The sequence below is a fragment of the Nomascus leucogenys genome, chromosome 15 (genome assembly GCF_006542625.1).
Source record: "Nomascus leucogenys isolate Asia chromosome 15, Asia_NLE_v1, whole genome shotgun sequence".
NCBI classification, from domain to species: domain Eukaryota; kingdom Metazoa; phylum Chordata; class Mammalia; order Primates; family Hylobatidae; genus Nomascus; species Nomascus leucogenys.
The window spans coordinates 67,721,655-67,746,135 of NC_044395.1; the positions used below are offsets into that span (position 1 = coordinate 67,721,655).

The following is a 24,481-nucleotide window of genomic DNA, read 5'->3' on the forward strand; positions in this document are numbered from 1 at the left end:
CATTTAGTATATGACCAGGTTAATTAAGAAGTCAAAAAACACATTAAATTTAAGAACAAATAGACTGGTTGTGGTGGCTCACGACTGTAATCCCAGCACTTTGGGAGGCCAAGGCGGGTGGATCACTCGAGGCCAGGAGTTCTAGACCAGCCTGGCCAACATGGCAAAACTCTGTCTCTATTAAAAACACAAAAATTAGTCAGGCATGGTGGGGCGCCCGTGATACCAGCTACCCAGGAGGCTGAGGCATGAGATTGCTTAAACTTGGTGGGCAGAGGTTGCAGTGAGCCGAGATTGCGCCACTGCACTCCACCCTGGGCAACAGACTGAGTTTCTGCCTCAAAAAAAAAAAAAAAAGTACAAATAGTTATTTGAAAAACTTCTGACATTTGTTTACTTCTGGACAAACAAATAAGTGGGAAGAGCCATCAGTATAAACCTCTTTTAATTTTAGTCTTTATCATTAAAATTGATAAAGTTCTTAGAACTGAGTTCTTAGAACACAGAACAAATTTGAATGCATTTGTGACAGTTTAATAATTTATATGTCTCATTATGATCTTTTAATGGGAAGTTTTAAAGCCAAAGCATAATTTACTGCAAAGATAAATTAGAAAAGGCAAATAAACTTTTGAATAATATGTTATAATGACCTGGACAAAACTGATTATTAACTAGTAATACAATAATTAGCACATGCAACAGATTGAGAAATTGAATCCTGTGCTATATACTTGTAAGTATTTTGTCAGACATGATATATATTTAATGTTTCTATCAATTGCATTCCTTTTGCCACATATATTAGTTTTTATTTAAAACAAGAAAACAATTCTCTTTCCTCCAGATTCTCATATTAATCGGTACAAAACATTGCAATTTTAGTAAAAATTGTTTATTACAATGTTATTTTAGAGAGGCTTATTCCTTAAACTATCAAAAATGTGCTTAAAAAATCCAAATTATGAGAATGATCAACTTCAATGGCTTCCTCTACATCCAGCTTGGCTTCTCCATGTCCCTCGTCTGACTCATCAAGAGAGGCCAGGGCCTCATTTTTGTCACTTGTAAAAGTTTCTCATGATATATCATCATCTTGAAAATTTAGACTTTTAATAGCTTATTTAATTTTTTCATTGTGTTCTCCTCTTCCTAGCAGCTTTTTAATTTTCATATTCCTTTTGATTTTCAATGTAGAAAATATCCTTAGTTTGTTCCTTGCTGATACTAGGAGTGTTTTTCAAGAGATTCAGAAAATCTCCACCCAGTGTTCTTCTTCAAATACTATTTATTATAAAGAGGCCACCATTTTGTTCCACTTCAGCAGTTTCCAGCTGAAGTTCAGTTGCCTTTTGTTCCCAATAATCCTCACTGCTTGAGCCATCAGATCTTTCTTTGGTTCCTGTAACCTGAATAACATTTCATCAGCCACTTTCTCTTGAGAATCTTCCTCTGTGATCTCGTATCGAACTTTATAGTTCATTTTTGGTTCTGATCTGTTCCCTAGCCTGTCTTTGACAGGTTGTTTCCTTTTGGGATGACTTTGCCCCTTTTCCTCTTCCTTTGATCCCATTTTTTTGTTTGTTTGTTTTTGCCACCATGCATATATTCAGCTAGTTCTTTGTCTCGTCCTTTTGTATGCTCTAGAGATTCCCTCTTAAGTTTCTTAGCAAGCAAATAATCATAGGTCTCAGATTGTCTGCTTCTGTCAGTAGTGCCCTCCATTCCCAAGATACCAAGTTCAGTGGCCACTGCATCTTAATTCTGTTCCTGCAGTACAGCACCCCATATGTTGTTAACCTTCTTTCCTCCAGAAACAGGTGGTTTCTGACTGCTCTGGCCAAACTGAAAAGACTCTGGTTTGGGAGGAGAGTTTAGATATTTCCATTCTGGTTTGGGAGGAGAGTTTAGATACTTCCGCTTCCAAAGACAGCTATCATCATCTGAATCAGAAAAACTCTCTTCACTTGAATCCACACTTTCAACAACTCGGTAATGTGATACTGGTGCACATGTAGTTGCCCTGCTCTGGAAGGCCCTCATAAGCACTGTCCCCACCTAGCACTTTCCACACTTGCTGCAGCTTGTTGCTGGGTGTGACCATTATGTCGGAATCTGAATCAGGTTGGAAAGCAGCCCATCTTCCATGTTGCTGGCCTCCAACACCATCTTCCCATGGTGCCTATGCCTATATTTTAGCCAACATTATTTTCATCTCTGTTGCCTAGAAAGCCTTTAAAGATTACGTTATGTGTCCCTGTGCCCCTTTAAGGTACTATATATTTTTGTATTTTGACTTTCATTGTGATGTGTTATAATTGATTATTTAAATATTTTATCTATTAAATTCTAAGCTTCAGTGAATAATCATTGTATCATCAGTGCTGCCATAGAAATTGAATAAATACAGACTCTCCTTTTATATCATTTAAGATTCTATCTCATTTCATAACTTTTTATCCTTGAATGTTTTCCTTTGAAACTTCACTCTAATGTTTCTTATATTTTTTATAGTTTTTTTTTGTGGGAGTGTGTTTTGTCTTTTCCAATTTTCCTGTTCTTGAAAGAGAAGTAGTCAGAATCTCCTTGGACACACTCACTTTCCACAGAATTGTAGTACAATACTCCTCTCAGATCTTAATTTTGAGAGTCAGTGGATTATGCAGGTACTAAGAATCAGTTGTCAATTATAGATATGCTGGACCAAAGAGGAAACTGCTAACATTGTTTCCCATAGTCTGATTTGGCAAGAAAGAATAAGTATTATGTGATTTGAAGTGGTCTACAATTCTTACATTGAGTGAGGGGGAAAATGCATTAAAACAACCACACCCTATAAACATTATTCTCACTCATCCTTTCCCCTCTATTATTTCTACTTTGAATAACTTCAAAATAAAATATGATACAAGATCAGATTTGTTTTAGTAAATAGGCTAACAAGATATAAAATGGAACATAAAAGAGAGGAGAAAGGTGACCTATTGCTCATTTCAGTGCTTAGGCTCTGATCACACTTTACTGTGTCTTTATTCTTAGCCAACACAAGACCCTTCCTCTTCCAGCTGAGGTGCTGACCTTGCCTCTACCCCTGACATTAAGAGAAAATCTGAAAAACAGATTGAAAATCTGACTTCCAATCAAGAATCTCTCTCCAGGACCACAGCTGGGGATTTATGCCCATACTTATGGCTATAGGAAACTGGACAGAAATAAGTGAATTTATCCTCATGAGCTTCTCTTCCCTGCCTACTGAAATTCAGTCATTGCTCTTCCTGACATTTCTAACCATCTATCTGGTCACCCTGATGGGAAACAGCCTCATCATTCTGGTTACCCTAGCTGACCCCATGCTACACAGCCCCATGTACTTCTTCCTCAGAAACTTATCTTTCCTGGAGATTGGCTTCAACCTAGTCATTGTGCCCAAAATGCTGGGGACCCTGCTTGCCCAGGACACAACCATCTCCTTCCTTGGCTGTGCCACTCAGATGTATTTCTTCTTCTTCTTTGGAGTGGCTGAATGCTTCCTCCTGGCTACCATGGCATATGACCGCTATGTGGCCATCTGCAGTCCCTTGCACTACCCAGTCATCATGAACCAAAGGACACGGGCCAAACTGGCTGCTGCTTCCTGGTTCCCAGGCTTTCCTGTAGCTACTGTGCAGACCACATGGCTCTTCAGTTTTCCATTCTGTGGCACCAACAAGGTAAACCACTTCTTCTGTGACAGCCCACCTGTGCTGAAGCTGGTCTGTGCAGACACAGCACTGTTTGAGATCTACGCCATCGTCGGAACCATTCTAGTGGTCATGATCCCCTGCTTGCTGATCTTGTGTTCCTACACTCGCATTGCTGCTGCCATCCTCAAGATCCCATCAGCTAAAGGGAAGCATAAAGCCTTCTCTACGTGCTCTTCACACCTCCTTGTTGTCTCTCTTTTCTATATATCTTCTAGCCTCACCTATTTCCGGCCTAAATCAAATAATTCTCCTGAGAGCAAGAAGTTGTTATCATTGTCCTACACTGTTGTGACTCCCATGTTGAACCCTATTATCTACAGCTTGAGAAATAGTGAGGTGAAGAATGCCCTCAGCAGGACCTTCCACAAGGTCCTAGCCCTCAGAAACTGTGTCCCATAGACCTTAGGAAGTAAGGCTAAATTCTATTGAATGACAATTAGTTTCATGTTTGGGACACCTCTCTGCCTCTCTTCACATAGCTATTGGAATGAAACCCAGCTATTGAAATGGCTACTGGAAAGCTCTGTGGAGAGAAGAGAGCCCAGTGTTGGTGTAAACCTGTCATTATCATCTGCCAAATTTCTTTACCTGCCCATGATAGATTTACTCTGTTTTTCTTATTGGTGCAATTGGCACTTTGAGACTTCTGTGGCCAAACCATTCGAGATATTTACTTTGCTAATGAGCACAAATGTGACATATATTGTGGACAATCTGAAACTACTTGTAATATGACTTTGGGGATACACAATGGGCAAGACAATGACAAGTATCAAATGTCATCTTGGCCATCATCTTGGTTTGGAAAATTCTGACACCATTTGGTAGAAAACCCTATAATACTTCTAGTACATAATTCTTGCTCTTCATTTCATTTTACATACCCCTAAGGAAGTGTTGGATTTTATGTTTGTTGATATTTAGCAAGGATAGAGAAAATAGGATCACTAATCCCCATACATGTTCCTTTATAAGCCCAATAGCCTTAAAAGACTCCTTCCTTAGGCTATTTTTCCCGGGTAGAATGAGCTGTTTCCAATTGTCTCTTGCAAATTCAGTTTCAGGTTCTTAATCCTTGTTAAAGTAATTTCAAAATTTCACAAACATAATTTCAATCATAATGCTGCTTTTTTCAAGGCTTACAGTGTATTTTAGCTGACTCCTATATTTGCTTAGTGCCTTTAAATTTTAAGTTTTTATATATTGTTGATATGAAAATACAAAATATCATAAAGCACAATCATTGCCATCAGAAGTGAATAATTTAATCAACAATGAGGGATTTAGATGAGGTAATTGCTAAAAGCAAATTCATTTTACAATTAAGCAAAGTAAGATTCAAGTTCTTCCTCCCCAGAAGCCAAGCAGATGCCAGTGCCATGCTTTTACAGCCATCAGAACTATGAGTCAATGAAATCCTTTTTCTTTATAAATTGACCACTGTCAGGGATTTCTTTATAGCAACGCAAGAATGGCCTAACACAGAAAATTAGTACTGGCAGTGGGGCGTTGCTATAAAGATACCTGAAAATATGGAAGCAACTTTGGAACTGGGTAACGGGCAGAGACTGGGGAGTATGAGGGGGCTCAAAAAAGACAGAAGGATGAGGGAAAGTTTGGAACTTCTTAGAGACCACTTAAATGGTGGTGACCAAAATGCCAATAGTGATATGGATGGTGAAGGCCAGGCTGCTGAGGTCTCAGATGGAAATGAGAAGCTTATTGGGAACTGGAGCAAAAGTCACATGTGTTATGCCTTGGCAAAGATCTTGGCTGCATTCTGTTCATGCCCTAGGGATCTGTGGAAGTTTGAACTGAAGAGTGATAATTTAGGGTACCTGGTGGAGGAAATATCTGAGCAGCAAAGTGTTCAAGATGTGATCAGTCTGCATCTAACAACCTATGGTAAGATATGGGAGCAAATAAATGATTTAAAGTTGGAATTTATATTTCAAGGAGAAGCAGAGCATAAACGTTTGGAAAATTTACAGCCTGGCCATGTGGTAGAAAATAAAAGCCCATTTTCAGGAGAAGAATCCAAGCAGGCTTCGGAGCAACAGTTTGGTAGAGAGATTTACATAACTAAAAATGAAGCCAAGTGCTAATAGCCAAGACAATGGGGAAAAAGTCTTGAAAGCATTTCAAATACCTCTGTGACAACAACTCTCATCACAGGCCCAGAGGTCTACGAGGGAAGAATGGTTTTTGGGTTCAGGACCAGGGCCTCATTGCCCTGTGCAGCCTCAGGATACTGTTCTCCACATCCAGGCTGCTCTGGTTCCAGCTGGGGCTCAAAGGGGCCAAGGTACACCTTGGGCCACCACTCCAGAGGGCACAGGCCAAAAGTGTTGGTGGCTTCCATTTGGTGTTAAGGTGGCAGGAACACAGTACAAGAGTGAAAGAGGCTTGGCAACCTCCACCTAGATTTCAGAAGATGTACGAGAAAACCTGGGTACCCAGGCAGCATCCTGCTGCATGGGTAGAACCCTCACAGAGAACCTCTACTAGGGAAGTGTTGAAGGAAAATGTGAGGTTGGAGGCCCCACACAGAGTCCTCACTGGGGAATTCCCTAATGGAGCTGTGAGAAGGGAGCCACCATCTACTAGACCCCAGAAGGATAGATCCACCAGCATCCTGCATCCCACACCTGGAAAAGCACAGAAACAGAACTGCCCAAAGCCTTGGGAGACTACCCCTCACACCAATGCACCCTGGATGTGGGACATGGCATCAAAAGAGATTATTTTGGAGCTTTAAGATTTAATGACTGCCCTCCTGGGTTTCAGACTTGCATGGGGCCTGCAGCCTCTTCCTTTTGGCCCATTTCACCCCTTTGGAGTGGAAATATTTAACAATTGCCTGTACCACCATTGTATCTTGAAAATAAATAACCTGTTTTGATTTTACAGGTTCATGGCTGGAAGGAAATCACTTCCAAATGAGACTCTGTACTTGAGACTTTGGACATGTGAGTGAGGCTAAAATGAATTGAGACTTTTAGGGGACTATTGAGAATGTATGATCGTATTTTGTGATGTGAGAAAAACATGAGATTTGAGGGGTCAGGGGAGGAATAATATAGTGGGACATCTATATTATTCCTCCCCTGACCCCTCAAATCTCATGTTTTTCTCACAATCTCATGTTGAAATCCCTCTAAATCTCATGTTGAATTATAATCCCCAATGTTGGAGGTAGGGCCTAGTAGGAGGTGTTTGGGTCATAGGGGTGGATTCCTTAGGGCTTTGTGCTATCCTCATGATAGTGAGTAAGTCTCATGAGATCTGGTTGTTTAAAAGTGCATGATACCGCTCCACCCATCTCTTGCGTCTGCTCCAGCCATGCAATGTGCCTGCTCCTGCTTCACCTTTGACCATGAGTAAAAGCTCCCTGAGGCCTTTCCAGAAGCTGAGCAGATGCCAGCACCATGCTTGTACAGCCTGCAGAAACATCAGCCAATTAAACTCCTTTTCTTTGTAAATTACACAGTCTCATCTATTTCTTTATAGAAACCCAAGAATAGCCTAACATGTTGTCATTTCTCTCTTAACTTTGCTTTTGGTAATATTTTATTCCTCAGGCTTAGGTGTCATATTTGGGTCTGCAAAAATATTCTTTTGTTACTTCTATTAATGCTTCTTTACTTTCATTGTTTAGTATTTAAATCTTCTTGGAATGTGGAATTTATCTGCTAGGAGGTATTTTTTTTTTTTCTCCAATAACTGGCCTTATAGTCCTAACATAATTTATTGAAAAATATGTTATTTCTCCTACTAACTGGAAATATCAATATACTCTTACATATAGTTACAATATTCATAAGAATATGCATAGGAATTCTAGATAACACTAAGAAACTTAAAATTTAATGGTCTTAAAGTTTTCAGAAAGTTAACAATACTGTACTTATTACCATGAAGAGAGAATAGAAAATTATCAACTTCAAGGAAACTTCAAAACATGTCAACACAATTGCAATTCATCCAGTTGGGTTGCTCTAAATTTTATAAATAACTTAAAATGGTAAAGTATTTATTCTGACATTTGGCTTTGAGCAAGTTCTAGATGTACTGGGTAGTATTTAAATAAGTGGCCCTATACTTATTAAAAGTTGTGAAAATTGCCCTAGAGGGAAAAAAGGAATAACAACACATATCATAAGAAAATAATATTTTAGGGGTTCCTTAGATGATGATATGTAAGCTAATTTTTGCAACTAGGTTAAGAGGTAGGAAAATGGCATTCTAGACTGAAAAAGATCACATAAGTCCCAGGTAAGGAAGAACTTGGTGCATTCTGAAAGTGCAAGAACACTGATATTTGCTGAAATGTTGTAAATATGGGAAAGAAAGGTGAAAAATGGCTTGATAGGTAGACAGAGGTCAGGTCATGGAGGAATTCCTTTTGAGCATGTTAAAGATTTTGGAGTTTAAACTGCATGCAGTAGTGCACTAGTCCCTTTTCACACTGCTATAAGGAACTTCCTGAGACAGGGTAATTTACAGAGGAAAAAGGTTTAATTGACTCACAGTTCCACATGGCTGGAGAGGCCTCAGGAAACTTGCAATCATGGTGGAAGAGGAAGCAGGCCTATCTTACATTGTGGCAGAGAAGAAAGAGAGAAACAGAGAGAGAAAAGCCCAGGGGAAACTGCCATTTATAAAACCATTACATCTCATGAGAACTCCCTCACTATCACAAGAATAGCACTGGGGAAACTGCCCCCATGATCCAGTCACCTCCCACCAGGTCTCTCCCTCAACACCTAGGGATTACAATTCAAGATGAGATTTGGGTGGGGACACGAAGTCTAATCATATCATTTCATCCCAGCCTCTCCCAAATCTTATGTCCTTACATTTCAAAACCAATCATGCCTTCCCAAAATTTCTTCCGTCAGATACCCTAAATCATCTCTCTTAAGTTCAAAGTTCCACAAATCTCTAGGCCAGGGGCAAAATGCCACCAGTCTCTTTGCTAAAACATAACAAGAGTCACTTTTGCTCCAGTTCCCAACAAGTTCCTCATCTCCATCTGAGACCACCTCAGCCTGGACTTTATTGTTCATATCACTATCAGCATTTTTGTCAAAGTCATTCAACAAGTCTCTAGGAAGTTCCAAAGTTTCCCACATTTTCCTGTCTTCTTCTGAGCCCTCCAAACTGTTTCAGCCTCTGCCTGTTACCCAGTTCGAAGTCACTTCCACATTTTCAGGTATTTTTCAGCAACGCTGAGCTATAATGGTGCAAATTTACTGTATTAGTTCATATTCACACTGCTGATAAAGACATTCCTGAGACTGGGCAATATACAAAAGAAAGAGGTTTAATTGGACTTACAATTCCACATGGCTGGAGAAGCCTCATAATCAGGCAGAAGGCAAGGAAGAGCAAGTCACATCTTACATGGATAGCAGCAGGCAAAGAGAGAGAGCTTGTGCAGGGGGATTCCTCTTTTTAAAACCATCAGATCTCATGAGAGTAATTCACTTTCACAAGAACAGCATAGGAAAGAACTTGCCCCCATGATTCAATTACCTCCTACTGGGTTCCTCCCACAACATGTGGGAATTCAAGACGAGATTTGGGTGGGACACAGCCAAACCATATCAGTTACCCTTTTCTCCCCTTTTCATACTGTACTCTTTGTAAAGAGGTCACCATGATAAGCCCACACTCAAAAGGTAGGGAGTAATGTTCCACCTCCTTATGGGCAAAGTAACTACATAAATTATGTTGAATTCTTTCAGACAGACTTGTTGAGTCTTCCTCATTTATTTCTTTATTCAATCATTTATTTACATCATATATACTCATAAGCATTTATTTTATATGTTGGTTTATAAACCAATACTACCTTATTTGTTGCTCAAATATTCCAGCTTTGGCTACTGGGAGCTCTTCATTTGGTTTCTGTGTTCCTTTGACATACCCAATAATGTCGGGTTTTTTTTCATCACTTTCTTAATTTCTGCATTACAAGAGTCTCCAGGATCATCTTGCATATTTCCTAACTCAGTCCTAGAATCAGCCATTTCTCCAGGGAACACGAGTTCCTGCTAATGGAAGACTGTATTAGAAAGAAATATTTGGGTGTTAGGTGTCCATCTTAAGTTTTTACATAAATATTAATGCATATCCCCAGTTACATTGTATTCCATTGTAGTCTATGGAAAATCCACAAGTTTTGAATCACTCTCCTATTAATGAAATCAAGATTTTTTTACATTATTTTGCAAGAAAATGTGCTGCATTAGCAAAAGTATCAACAGAGTAAACAGACATCCTATAGAATGGAAGAAAATATTTGGAAATTATGCATCTGATAAAGGTCTAATATCCAGCATCTATAAGGAATGTAAACAAATTTATGAGTAAAAACCAAAGAACTCCATTAAAAAGTGGGCAAAGAATATGAACAGACACTTTTCAGAAGAAGACATATATGCGGCCCAAAAGCACATGAGAAAAAGCTCAATATCATTAGAGAAATGCAAATCAAAACCACAATGAGATATCATCTTACACCAGTCAGAATGGCTATTATTAAAAAGCCAAAAATTAACAGATGCTGGCAAGGTTATGGAGAAAAGGGCATGCTTATACTCTGTTAATAGGAGCATAAATTAGTTCAACTATTGTGGAAAGCAGAGTGGCAATTCCTCAAAGAGCTAAAAACAGAACTACCATTTGACCTAGCAATCCCATTACTGGTTATATACCCAAAGGAGTACAAATCACTCTACCATAAAGACACATGCATGAGTATGTTCATTGCAACACTATTCACAATAGTAAAGACATTGAATCAACTTAAATGCCCATCAGTGGCAGATTGGGTAAAGAAAATGTGTTACATATACACCATGGAATATTATGCAGTCATAAAAAAAGAACAAGATCACGTCCTTTGCAAGAAAATAGGTGGAGCTGGAGACCATTATCCTTAGAAAACTAATGAAGGAACAGAAAACCATATACCATATATTCTCATTTACAAGTGGGACCCAAATGATGAGAACATATGGATACAAAGAGAGGAACAACAGACACACTGGGGCCTACTTGAGGGTGGAAGGTGGAAGGAGGGAGAGAATCAGGAAAAAATAACTAATGAATATTAGGCTTAGTACTTGGGTGACAAAATAATCTGTATGGAAACCTCCCATGACATATACCCCTGAATTTAAAAGTTTTTTAAACAATGATGCTACATTTAAAAAATAATTTCGGCCGGGCGTGGTGGCTCACACTTGTAATCTCAGCACTTTAGAAAGCTGAGGCAGGTGGATCACAAGGTCAGGAGATCGAGACCATCCTGGCTAACATGGTGAAATCCCATCTCTACTAAAAATACAAAAATAAGCTGGGTGTGGTGGTGTGTGCCTGTAATCCCAGCTACTTGAGAGGCTGAGGCAGGGGAATCACTTGAACCAGGGAGTTGGAGGTTGCAGTAAGTGGAGATCATGCCACTGCACTCCAGCCTGGTGACAAAGTGAGACTGTCTCAAAAAAAAAAAAAAAAAAAAGAGAGAATTTTTCCTTTCTCCAAAATGACTGGCTTTTAAAAGCATGGATCAATTTAATATCATTTTATCTCTATCTTGTACTGTTCACTAGCTATTTCAAAATTAGCCTCAATTCACCTGCAACACCCAAGAGACTGGGGATGATGTCTCCTACATTTTCCTTAACAATGACCAGCATAGGACCAAATAACAACAGCAAAAATTCTTATGCAAAAGTCTACATGTCTGCGTCCCACTTTCTGTACAGTTTCCTATTTCTTCCTTCTGGATTCAATAACAGCTATATTAGTCATATGTTCTTAGTTGTTATCTTATAATTTACCTAATTGTAGTTCACATTTCCCCATTAAAATGTAAGCTTTATGAATACAGGAACCAAATCTATTTTTGTTTTACTTCCATAACCTAATGCTTAGGAGAGTATTTGACATTTAGTAGATACTTAACGAACAATTATTCAGTGTGCGATAGGTTTAACTAAAAAAAGCCATTTAATTTCATCATAACACTAACTCTGTAAAATAAGAACATTTGTTATCTTTAAGAAATGTGGAAATCAAAGCTCAGCGATTTTAACAAAATTGCTAAGCATTACGCGCCAGAGTTCCAGTGCTGAGATTAAATTTAGGTTGCTCTGACTTCAAATTCTTATAGTGCTTCTCTACACAACGCTGCTTCCCCTAGCCTGGAGTTTGGTTTTTCTTTCTTGAATTTTATCCTGTTGGCATCTGAAATTCATTGTATTCTCAAAGGATGGTAGATTCAAACAAGACCAGGTCCCCTGAGGAAAGGAAGGAACAAGCCTATAAACACCTGGGGAAAAATACAGGTGTCATCCCTTCGACTAGCCCCAAGGACAAAAGAGGCACAGGTGGGAACAACTCTCCCAAAACCAGGACTGGGAGCATGGCCAAACTTCATAGTGAGCTTACTTGCCTGTGACACACAAGGCAGCAGTTAGCTGGCTACAGCTCCAGCCATTAATAGCTCAGCCAGGACAGGGAATAAGACTTCCCTGGTTCTTCTTTTGGCTTTGCTGAAACAGAAATAGAGCTGTTATATTACACGCATGAAGGACATGCATGAAGCATGGATGCCAGCCAGAGCTGAACAAGGCAGATGTTCCTGTTGGACACAGGTAAGGCTTTTTTTTTTTTTTTTTCCACCAAGGACTGAATCTACCAGAGGCCACTTTCCAAGTTCAGTTACTCAGCTGCACAAAATATGATCAGAGTTTGGATACCTAATTCTATTCTTCTGTCCACGTTGGGAGATCTCATCAGTTCCTCTCTCCTTGGGCATCAGTTTATTCTATGTCATAAGATAAGTGAGATCTGGGCTCACAAAAAAGACTGATATTACCCAGGCTTTTTCCAATTCTGTCCTCTAAAGTTTTCTGAGTCAGGAAGCTTCCAGGTCCCACAAACTTCACAGGACATATACCCCCCTTCAGGTCTTGATTTTCATCTAAGTAACACTAAAAAGACTTGCCTCAGTGGAACATTTATGAGACGGAGAACATTGGCGCAAACTACTACTTTACAACAACTCTACAGTCAGAGAAGACCTAGAAGAGTGGGTTCCAGGTCCTGGGACAGTCAGGTGATTAGCAAAGGATGTTCCTAGGGAAGTTCTAGAGCAAGTTTGTCCAACCTGTGGTCCATGGGCCACATGCGGCCCAAGGTGGCTTTGAATGTGGCCCAACATAAATTCATAAACTTTGTTAAAACATTATGAGATTTTTTTCCTTTCTTTTTTGCTCATAAGCTATCATTAGTCTTAGTGCATTTTATGTGTGACCAAGAAATTTTTCTACTTCCAATGGGAAGACAAAAGATTGGACACCCCTGTTCTAGAGGAAATGGCAAGAATGCTGTGGGCTGGCCATGAGCTGCCAACTTCTGCAATGCTTCTCCCACACTGGAGACAGGGTACTAGCTTTTCTTCCCCAGTAGTTTTCAGAAGTTCTATGGGAATCCCAGCAAGTGTTTCTGCCCCTCCTTCTCCCCAGTCTTCTCCACCAGTACCACATACAACACATGTGTCATGAGGCTTCTAGTTAAAGTGCAGTTCTAACAAAAAAAAAGACAGTCATTGAGAAAAAAAAAATCCTAATGGTGAATAAAAACTCCAAGAATGAACTTTGTAGAACTCGTGTAATCCTTTATACAATCAGCTGTCCAAAAACACGTATAAATAGCTTACTTGGTAAAAACACTGGGCTTCTTCTTATAAAGATAACTAAGATAGTTTAAACTATGGAGAAGTTTAAAGAGTGAGATATATATTGGTAGTATATATAGTAAATAATTAAAAAAGTATATATAGTAAATAATTAAAAATATTTTTAAAGGATAGAGGAAAATAGAGAAGATGACTAATCCTATCTGGAAGTATCACATGACAGACAGAGCTGAGTTTTGAGGATTTGAAGGAGTCAGCCAGATAGAGGAGGGGACGTGCAGGCAGAAATAATGTCACATGCAAAGGCAGGGGCAAGCAAAAAGAACTGTTTGGTAAATAGTAAGAAGCTCAACAGTGAAGCAGAAGAAGGAGAGATGGATGTGGGAGACCAAAGATGACATTTTGGGTGTAGCTTAAGTTCATTTCATATGGCTTGTTGAAAACCCCAATTTTTTTTTTTTTTTAATTCTAGCTTTCTCTTTTTTTTTTTTTTTCCTTTTTTCTCATAGTTTTTTTTTTATTATACTTTAGGTTTTAGGGTACATGTGCACAATGTGCAGGTTTGTTACATATGTATCCATGTGCCATGTTGATTTCCTGCACCCATTAACTCGTCATTTAGCATTAGGTATATCTCCTAATGCTGTCCCTCCCCCCACACATGCACACGTATGTTTATTGCGGCAATATTCACAATAGCAAAGAGTTGGAACCAACCCAAATGTCCAACAAAGATAGACTGGATTAAGAAAATGTGGCACATATACACCATGGAATACTATGCAGCCATAAAAAATGATGAGTTCATGTCCTTTGTAGAGACATGGATGAAACTGGAAGACATCATTCTCAGTAAACTATCACAAGGACAAAAAACCAAACACCGCATGTTCTCACTCATAGGTGGGAATTGAACAATGAGAAAACCCCAATTTTTTAATTATAAATTTTTCTCTGTTTTAAGTTCAGGCTCTGCCATTTATTTTCCATATAATTACAAAATTTCTTATATATATAAATATATATTTAATTAATTTAATTTAATTAATTAATTTCATTAATATATATTTATATATAAATGAACATATATGTTCATCTTACAATGAATGACATACATTGAATATTATGTTTTATTATAATATCTTGGTTACATAAAATTACATATCAGTTTGAAATTTGTTTATTCATCTCTAACATGGAGAGGATAATGGCACTTAAATCCTAGAGTTGTGAGAAAAAAATTAAGAGAATTACTATAAAGCACAAAGCATAAATCTATTACATACTCAGGGAATATTGCCAGCTTCATCATTATTATGATCATCATTTTCATTTTCAATGTTTTTATTGCTAATGCAGAGCAAATATACCTCACTGTAGAAAATTTGGAAATCCAGAAAAATAAAAATAAGAAAATAAATCCCCTCCTTTTACCACTTGAAATAGGTCACTTTTACATTTTGCATATAGCCTTTCAGTCTTTTTATATAGCATATATTTTTAAAATTGTAAATGTATCACATGTGTGCAGGCTGTGTTGTTTTTCATTTAATATTATATGGTGATTATTATATGACAGCATTAAATGTTCTTCAAAAATGACTTTAAAGATTACACGGTATTTCCTTAAATACATGCTCCATAATTGAGCCATTCATTCTGTTGATCATCATTTTCAGTTTATAATTATAATAGTCAGCACTGAACAAACAAATAATTGGCTATGCTTACTAAATATTCACACTGATTCAATAATTCTGACCCACAAATATGCAAAGATTTCATTGAAATATGACTGGGAAATTTCTATTTTTCCTGAGGCAATTTTTAAATAAATTAAGAAGATATTGTCTTTTATTATTTTAAAAAATGTGTTCAAAGCTTATTGCAACTCTATATTTAGCAGATTTAAAAAAATTCATTAGCAATTCTTTTTATCAGTTTTTTATGTGAGTAAATATGGAGTTTTACAGGAGACATAATCATTTCTGTCAACAGAATCATGTAATGATGAAAGTATTTGCAAACATCCAAATGACCCTCCATAGCAGAGGATTCCATTGCTAGGAAAATCTCCCACCTTGGTCTTTTATATCCAGACCTGCTTCCCTCTTGTCCCCACCCTCTCGTTAGTCACTGGCAATCACTAATCTCTTTTCCATTCCTATAATTTTTGTCATTACAGAAATGTTATGTAAGTGGAATAATAAAAAATGTGTCTTTTTTTCACTCAGAATTATCTGTAAATTCATTCATGTTATTGCATGTATCAATAGTTCATCTTCTCTACTGCTGAGTTTACTAAGGTATAAATGCATCATAATTTGTTTCATCATCTGGGTTTTTAACAATTCGAGGCTATTATGAATACAGCACTGAGGAATATTCATGTTTTTATATGAACATAGTCTTCATTTCTCAGGGATAAATACCCAAAGGTACAATTACTGATTGTACCGCAGTTGCTATGCTTAGTTTTTTCAGAGAACCGTCAAACTGTTTTCTACAGTGGCTATACCAAGCTTGTCCAACCCTGCAGGCCACATGCAGACCACGACGGCTTTGCATGGCCCAATAGAAATTTGTAAACTTTCTTAAACCTTTATGAGATTTTTTTTTAGGTTTTTTTTTTTTTTTTAATTTTAGCTTATCAGTCAATTCTTCTTCTTCCAATGTGGCCCAGTGAAGCCAAAAGATTGAACATCTCTGATACTATTTACATTTTCATCAGCAATGTATGAATGATCCAATTCATCAAATCCTCACCAGCATTTGGTGTTGTCACTTTTTTTTTTTAACCCATTCTTATATGTTTGTAGTGATATATCATTGGGGTCTTTATAAGCATATATGTATTATATGCATTTCCCTAATGGTGAACACTTTTTATTTTTTTGTTTGGTTGTGGTTTATAGGGGGTATTTTTGTTTTGTTTTATTTTGTTTTAATCATTTTCCAGTTTGGTTACTTATCAGAACTTTTCTCTATTTTCAGAATTTAAAAAAAAATCTTTCATTAAAATAAAAACATGTTTGTGTGAATATATTAAAATTTTCTTTCGTACTTAGGGATTCTTTGGGTTCAAAAAGTCATCTCTTCCATTAGATCAGAGATATTTATTCTTCCTCTGGTACTTCTTTGGATATTATTTCTACCCCTCTTCATTCTTTCTGTCATTCTGGAATACCTGTTATAGTGATTTTATTTCTTGTATTTTACTTCATTATTCTTCTTACAATTGTTATGTTTTCATAATTTTTCCCAGTAACTTGGGTGTAATTTTTCAAATTTGTATTCTAATTGACTCAGTTTTCTTAAGTTTCTGGCATTTTGCTCCACAAGGTTTAACTTCAATAATCATGGCTTTGTTTTGTCCCCCAAGGTGGTCTTTTCTGGCCCAACACTGTCATTTTCATGAGTACTTATTCAATATTCTATTATTATTATTATTATTACTGAGACAGAGTCTCCTTCTGTCGCCCAGGCTAGAATGCAGTGGTGCAGTCTTGGCTCACTGCAACCTCTGCCTCCCGAGTTCGTGCGCCACCACGGCCAGCTAATTTTTGTATTTTTAGTAGAGAGGGGGTTTCAGCATGTTGGCCAGGCTGTTCTCAAACTCCTGGCCTCAAGTGATCCTCCCACCTTGGCCTCCCAAAGTGCCGGGATTACAGGCATGAGCCACCATGCCTGGCCTCAATATTCAATATTTTATAGGGCTTTGTTGAGAGTAAGTAATAAAGACAATTTAATGTCTTTCAACTTTCTTTCAGATTCTTGTTTTTGAAAAGGGAAACAATTGATTTGATATCTTGGATTTCATCTCATTAACCTAAAGTGTTTTGTCTTCATATCTCCCATAACCTTCTCTGTTTACTTATGGGCTAGCTTGCCTTGGAATGACAGTAAAAGAGTTTCTATTTTTTTCTTTACTTTTTTTTTCTTTTTTGTTGAGACTGAGTCTCACTCTGTCACCCAGGCTGGAGTGCAGTCGCACAATCACAGCTCACTGTAGCCTCACCCTCCCGAGCTCTGGTGATCCTCCCACCTCAGCCTCCTGAGTAGCTAGGACAACAGGCATATGCCACCACACTTGGATAGTTTTTCCATTTTTTGTAGAGATGGGGTTTTGCCATCTTGCTGAGGCTGGTCTCAAACTCCTAGGCTCAAGTGATCCACCTGCCTCAGTCTCCCAAAGTGCTGGGATTACAGGCATGAGCCACCATGCCTGGCTTACAGTGAAAGAGTTTCTAGTTGAGATGATCTGTCTTTTCATCATTGGTTCTTTTATTATTTTTTAAACTTACATTTATTTTTCTGAAACCGAGCTAAAAACTGTAGACATTGCTTCATTTAATGTTTAGCATTGCTGAGAAATCTTAGATCAGTTTGATTATAATTCTTTTATAAGAATGGTGTTTTTTCCTTCATAGATGCTCTGGAGTTTTAAACATAACCTTGAAGTTCAAATTACTCACCAAGACCTGACTAATATTTAGCCTCTTTTAAATAAGTTGTCTGCTGCTTGAAAACGGATTGTGAGTAAAGACGGAGGGTAATTATAGATATACCATCTAGTCTTCTTGATCTGAGGCCTACAGCTTTTGATCCCTTCTCTATCCCATTCTATCAACAATGTCAGAGTGATCCTTCTACATAGCATTATGACAAGTAACTCTGCAGCTTCAAATATTCAGGTGAATCTCCTCATCTATAAAATGAAGTCCAAAATTCTCAGCATGTAATATAAGCCTATTAATGTAATATATCCAAAACACTGACCATATCTTTGTTTATCTTTTACTTTGTGTCAGTTCTGGTTTTTACTGCTCCTAATAATGTTTTTAATTTTTATTATTAATTTTTTTTACCACAGTTTGCTAACCACATTCATTTCTTTTTTTATTTATCCCAGCCTCTCAATTTCATTTTCCAGCTTAATATCACCATTTCTCCACTAGACTTCAATATTCTAGATTGCAAATACAATAAGAAGAGCCTCTAGATAACCAACTGCAAATTAGAAACCAGTAATACAAAATTGGGATTCAGTTATGTCTAGGAAATCTCCTAAACGTCTTAATGCTAATAATGTTGGTTCTCGTGCTTATCTTTGTCTGTCTTCACTGTGATTTTGCAGAAATCCCAATTCTAATTCTCCTACAAATTAAGGAGTTAGTCATCAGATAAGGCATGACAGTCCAACAAAGCATGATTTAGTAAAAATCTGAAGGGTTTTGTAATCCAATAGATGTGGTTTGGATTCAAGATCTGCCATGTAATTGGTGTTTCTTAAATTATCTGGGATCAGTTTCCTCATATATAAACCAGAGATATAAAAGAACAAAAACATGCATATGTAAATGGTCCTTAATACATGTTAACCTTTCACCCTCCTCTCAAATTCTAGCCAGTCAAGAAAGGTTCATGAAGAGTAGAAAACATATTATATGCATTCTTCATGATAGTTATAAATATATTTCTAAAGTTTTGATAAATTTAAATGTATGTGTTCTTTTACAAGATTATAAACACTCGGTGTGTTTCATAAGTTTAAGTGTTTTCAGAAACATCACTTTCTCCCAAAATGTATCCTTTGAGGGACCCTTCAGAAACTTGTGATTCTGACTTTGCATGGCCTTTCTGAATAACTTAATGTGTGAACAGAAATATCAGCTCCTCTAGAAGCTGATTCAGGCCCATCTCAGATATTAGGCTCTGGCTACTATTTATTGTGTTTTATTCTTAGACAACCCAAGGCACTTCCTCTGCCTGAGGTGCTGACCTTGCCTCTTTCCCTGACAGTAAGAGGGAGTCTGAAAAACAAATTGAGAATCTGACTTCCAATAAAGAATCTTTCTGCATGACCACAGTTGGGGACTTCTGCCCATACTTATGGCTACAGGAAACTGGACAAGAATATGTGAGTTTATCCTCATGAGCTTCTCTTCCCTGCCTACTGAAATACAGTCATTACTCTTCCTGACATTTCTAACCATCTACCTGGTCACCCTGATGGGAAACTGCCTCATCTTTCTGGTTACCCTAGCTGACCCCATGCTACACAGCCCCATGTACTTCTTCCTCAGAAACTTATCTTTCCTGGAGATTGGCTTCAACCTAGTCATTGTGCCCAAAATGCTGGGGACCCTGCTTGCCCAGGACACAACCATCTCCTTCCTTGGCTGTGCCACTCAGATGTATTTCTTCTTCTTCTTTGGAGTGGCTGAATGCTTCCTCCTGGCTACCATGGCATATGACCGCTATGTGGCCATCTGCAGTCCCTTGCACTACCCAGTCATCATGAACCAAAGGACACGGGCCAAACTGGCTGCTGCTTCCTGGTTCCCAGGCTTTCCTGTGGCTACTGTGCAGACCACATGGCTCTTCAGTTTTCCATTCTGTGGCACCAACAAGATGAACCACTTCTTCTGTGACAGCCCACCTGTGCTGAGGCTGGTCTGTGCAGACACAGCACTGTTTGAGATCTACGCCATCGTCGGAACCATTCTGGTGGTCATGATCCCCTGCTTGCTGATCTTGTGTTCCTATACTCGCATTGCTGCTGCCATCCTCAAGATCCCATCAGCTAAAGGGAAGAATAAAGCCTTCTCTACGTGTTCCTCACACCTCCTTGTTGTCTCTCTTTTCTATATATCATTAAGCCTCACATATTTTCGGCCTAAATCAAATAATTCTCCTGAGGGCAAGAAGCTGCTATCATTGTCCTACACTGTTGTGACTCCCATGTTGAACCCCATTATCTACAGCCTGAGAAATAACGAGGTGAAGAATGCCCTAAGCAGGATGGTCTGCAAGGCCCTAGCCCTCAGAAACTGTATCCCATAGACCTTAGGAAGTAAGGCTACATTTTACTGGATGGGAAACAATCAGTCCCAGATTTGAGATTCCTCTCTGCATCTTTCCACATCTCCAGTGAGATGAAGTCCTGTTGCTGAAATGGCTTTTGGAAAGCTGAGTGGAGAGAAAAGAGCACAGAAGTAGTTTCGAACTAGCACCACCAACTATGAAAACTCCTCTGTCTGCCCATTGTAGACTTACATTGTTTTCCTTGTTTCAACTGGTATGACAGCACTTCTGTGGCCAACTATTTCCATTGCATGCAACACAATTGTTTCTCTTTTCTTTTCTTTCTTTTTTTTTTTTTTTGAGACAGGGTCTGCTCTATTACTCAGGCTGCTGAGGTGCAATGGCACAAGCTTGGCTCACTACAACCTCCACCGTCTGGATTCAAGCAATTCTCATGCCTCAGCCTCTTGAGCAGCTGGGATTACAGGCATGCCAAGCCACGCCCAACTAATCTTTTTTTATTTTTTATTTTTTAGTAGACATGGAGTTTTACCATGTTGGAGCTCCTGGCCTCAAGTGATCTGCCTGCCTCAGCCTCCCAACAGCTGGGATTACAGGTGTGGGCCACCATGCCAGGCCAGGTATTTCCCTTTTAATAGGATGTATGCATTCCTGTAAAGCTTATGCAAACCTTTGCATTAAAAATATTATGGGGAAGTAGGGCTAGGGTTAGGGCTAGACTCAAAATACATGCAACTTTAAAGACAAGGCATTAGTAGAAACAACATTTGGTTCCCAGAGAGACAACGTAGACTGACCAGCAGGCAGCTCATTGAGGCTGGAGGTTGCCACAGTAGATATTTAAAATATACAACAACAGTAGAATGAAAATACCAACAATGTTTTGATGAGAACAATGATGTTTGATGCTGGGACAATTTGAACTGGGGTAGGGGGTAGTCCTTAGGTGGTCATGGGAGTCAATGCCACTTGCCAGGAGCCAAAAGCTGCATAAAATAAGGGATACTCCTCTTCGGGGATGAGGCCTAAGATGCAGGCACACTTTAAAATTTTTCTATAAAATAGACATAAGGGTTTCTGATGCCAAAGCCTAAAGACATTTATCTCACTGTGGAAGATTTGTCTTGCCCAAGAAAAACTTTCACATTACAATGAAATCACTCCTCTGATTTTTCAGTTGTGTATGAAAGAAGAATAAATGAGTGGGTAGTCTAACTGAGAAATGATGGTGACCTGGAGTGGAATGATATGAATAAGAAGTAATTTAAAATAATTTTGAGGAAAAATTCATAGGATTCTTATTCAACAACCCTTCATGCTAAAAACTCTCAATAAATTAGGTATTGATGGGACGTATCTCAAAATAATAAGAGCTATATATGACAAACCCACAGCCAATATCATACTGAATGGGCAAAAACTGGAAGCATTCCCTCTGAAAACTGGCACAAGACAGGGATGCCCTCTCTCACCGCTCCTATTCAACATAGTGCTGGAAGTTCTGGCCAGAGCAATCAGGCAGGAGAAGGAAATAAAGGGTATTCAATTAGGAAAAGAGGAAGTCAAATTGTCCCTGTTTGCAGATGACATGATTGTATATCTAGAAAATCCCATTGTCTCAGCCCAAAATCTCCTTAAGCTGATTAGCAACTTCAGCAAAGTCTCAGGATACAAAATCAATGTACAAAAATAACAAGCATTCTTGTACACCAATCACAGACAAACAGAGAGCCAAATCATGAGTGAACTCCCATTCACAATTGCTTCAAAGACAATAAAATACCTAGGAATCCAACTTACAAGGGATGTGAAGAACCTCTTGAAGGAGAACTACAAACCACTGCTCAATGAAATAAAAGAGGATACAAACAAATGGAAGAACATTCCATGCTCATGGGTTGGAAGAATCAATATCGTGAAAATGGCCATACTGCCCAAAGTAATTTATAGATTCAATGCCATCCCCATCAAGCTACCAATGACTTTCTTCACAGAATTGGAAAAAACTACTTTAAAGTTCATATGGAACCAAAAAAGAGCCCGCATCGCCAAGTCAATCCTAAGCCAAAAGAACAAAGCTGGAGGCATCACGCTACCTGACTTCAAACTATACTACAAGGCTACAGTAACCAAAACAGCATGGTACTGGTACCACAACAGAGATATAGATCAATGGAACAGAACAGAGCCCTCAGAAATGATGCCGCATATCTACAACTATCTGATCTTTGACAAACCTGACAAAAACAAGAAATGGGGAAAGGATTCCCTATTTAATAAATGGTGCTGGGAAATCTGGCTAGCCATATGTAGAAAGCTGAAACTAGATCCCTTCCTTATACCTTATACAAAAATTAATTCAAGATGGATTAAAGACTTAAATGTTAGACCTAAAACCATTAAAATCCTACAAGAAAACCTAGGCCATACCATTCAGGACATAGGTGTGGGCAAGGACTTCATGTCTAAAACACCAAAAGCAATGGCAACAAAAGCCAAAATTGACAAATGGGATCTAATTAAACTAAAGAGCTTCTGCACAGCAAAAGAAACCACCATCAGAGTGAACAGGCAACCTACAGAATGGGAGAAAATTTTTGCAACCTACTCATCTGACAAAGGGCTAATATCCAGAATCTACAATGAACTCAAACAAATTTACAAGAAAAAAACAAACAACCCCATCAAAAAGTGGGCAAAGGACATGAACAGACACTTCTCAAAAGAAGACATGTATGCAGCCAAAAAACACATGAAGAAATGGTCATCACCACTGGCCATCAGAGAAATGCAAATCAAAACCACAGTGAGATACCATCTCACACCAGTTAAAATGGCCATCATTAAAAAAGCAGGAAACAACAGGTGCTGGAAAGGATGTGGAGAAATAGGAACACTTACACTGTTGGTGGGACTGTAAACTAGTTCAACCATTGTGGAAGTCAGTGTGGCGATTCCTCAGGGATCTAGAACTAGAAATACTATTTGACCCAGCCATCCCATTACTGGGTATATACCCAAAGGACTATAAATCATGCTGCTATAAAGACACATGCACACGTATGTCTATTGCGGCACTATTCACAATAGCAAAGAGTTGGAACCAACCCAAATGTCCAACAACGATAGACTGGATTAAGAAAATGTGGCACATATACACCATGGAATACTATGCAGCCATAAAAAATGATGAGTTCGTGTCCTTTGTAGGGACATGGATGAAACTGGAAACCATCATTCTCAGTAAACTATCGCAAGGACAAAAAACCAAACACTGCATGTTCTCACTCATAGGTGGGAATTGAACAATGAGAACTCATGGACACAGGAAGGGGAATATCACATTCTGGGGACTGTTGTGGGGTGGGGGGAGGGGGGAGGAACAGCATTAGTAGATATACCTAATGCTAAATGACGAGTTAATGGGTGCAGGAAATCAACATGGCACATGGATACATATGTAACAAACCTGCACATTGTGCACATGTACCCTAAAACCTAAAGTATAATAAAAAAAAAAAAAGAATTGATAGGATTCTTAAAAGTAGATTACATGTGGGGAAATGCACTGCTCAAGAGAGGAAGGCTGATTCTTCAGCAAAATCAGTTCCTGTAGTAGAGCATAGGTGTTCTGAAAGCCTGGAAGAGATCCATAAAAGAGGTATAAAATAAATGAATATTCTTTACACAGAAAGTCAAGCCTGAAGCTTTTTCCTTCATATCTCCGTGTTATGAATCCCTTTCCACCTTTTAGGAATATCTATCCTCAACCAACGGCAATTAGACTTGTCTTAGGATACAAGACTTTCATCACAGGCTAGGTTTTCCTAGAATCAGATATGGAGCCAAGGACTCAAGTAAAGTTGACTTGTTAAAGCAAAACCATTAATTGAATGGGGAAAGTTGGGAGATATACCTAATGCTAAATGATGAGTTGATGGGTGCAGCACACCAGCATGGGACATGTATACATATGTGACAAACCTGAACATTGTGCACATGTACCCTAAAACTTAAATTATAATAATAATAAAATTAAAAAAAAAGAAATGGGGAAGAGGCTAAACAAAGGTACAATTTCAATTGAAATCCCAAATTCCACCTGATCCAGCAAGGAATTCCAGGGCATACATAAATCTGAGAGTTTGTTCACATCAGGGCATAGGAAGTAAGCTTTTGTTCCACTCCAGCCATCTAT

The 24,481-nt window shown here is 38.4% G+C and overlaps 2 protein-coding genes and 1 pseudogene across 2 annotated transcripts; 2 read left to right on the top strand and 1 right to left on the bottom strand.

Annotated features, from left to right (window-relative positions):
* Nucleotides 1-331: 331 nt before the first annotated feature.
* On the bottom strand, nucleotides 332-2,395 carry LOC115838604 (annotated as a pseudogene).
* Nucleotides 2,396-3,163: 768 nt separating this feature from the next.
* LOC100602783 (olfactory receptor 10A5) lies at nucleotides 3,164-5,119 on the top strand. The gene has a single exon (XM_003254875.3). The coding sequence runs from the start codon at nucleotides 3,177-3,179 to the stop codon at nucleotides 4,140-4,142; it is 966 nt and encodes a 321-aa protein (XP_003254923.2). The 5' UTR covers nucleotides 3,164-3,176; the 3' UTR covers nucleotides 4,143-5,119.
* Nucleotides 5,120-19,333: 14,214 nt separating this feature from the next.
* On the top strand, nucleotides 19,334-20,743 carry LOC100603125 (olfactory receptor 10A2). The gene has a single exon (XM_003254876.3). The coding sequence runs from the start codon at nucleotides 19,348-19,350 to the stop codon at nucleotides 20,299-20,301; it is 954 nt and encodes a 317-aa protein (XP_003254924.1). The 5' UTR covers nucleotides 19,334-19,347; the 3' UTR covers nucleotides 20,302-20,743.
* Nucleotides 20,744-24,481: the final 3,738 nt, after the last annotated feature.

Coding starts and splice junctions, on each gene's coding strand:
- LOC100602783 (XM_003254875.3), top strand. CDS start 3,177: ATGCCCATACTTATGGCTATAGGAAACTGGACAGAAATAAGTGAATTT.
- LOC100603125 (XM_003254876.3), top strand. CDS start 19,348: ATGGCTACAGGAAACTGGACAAGAATATGTGAGTTTATCCTCATGAGC.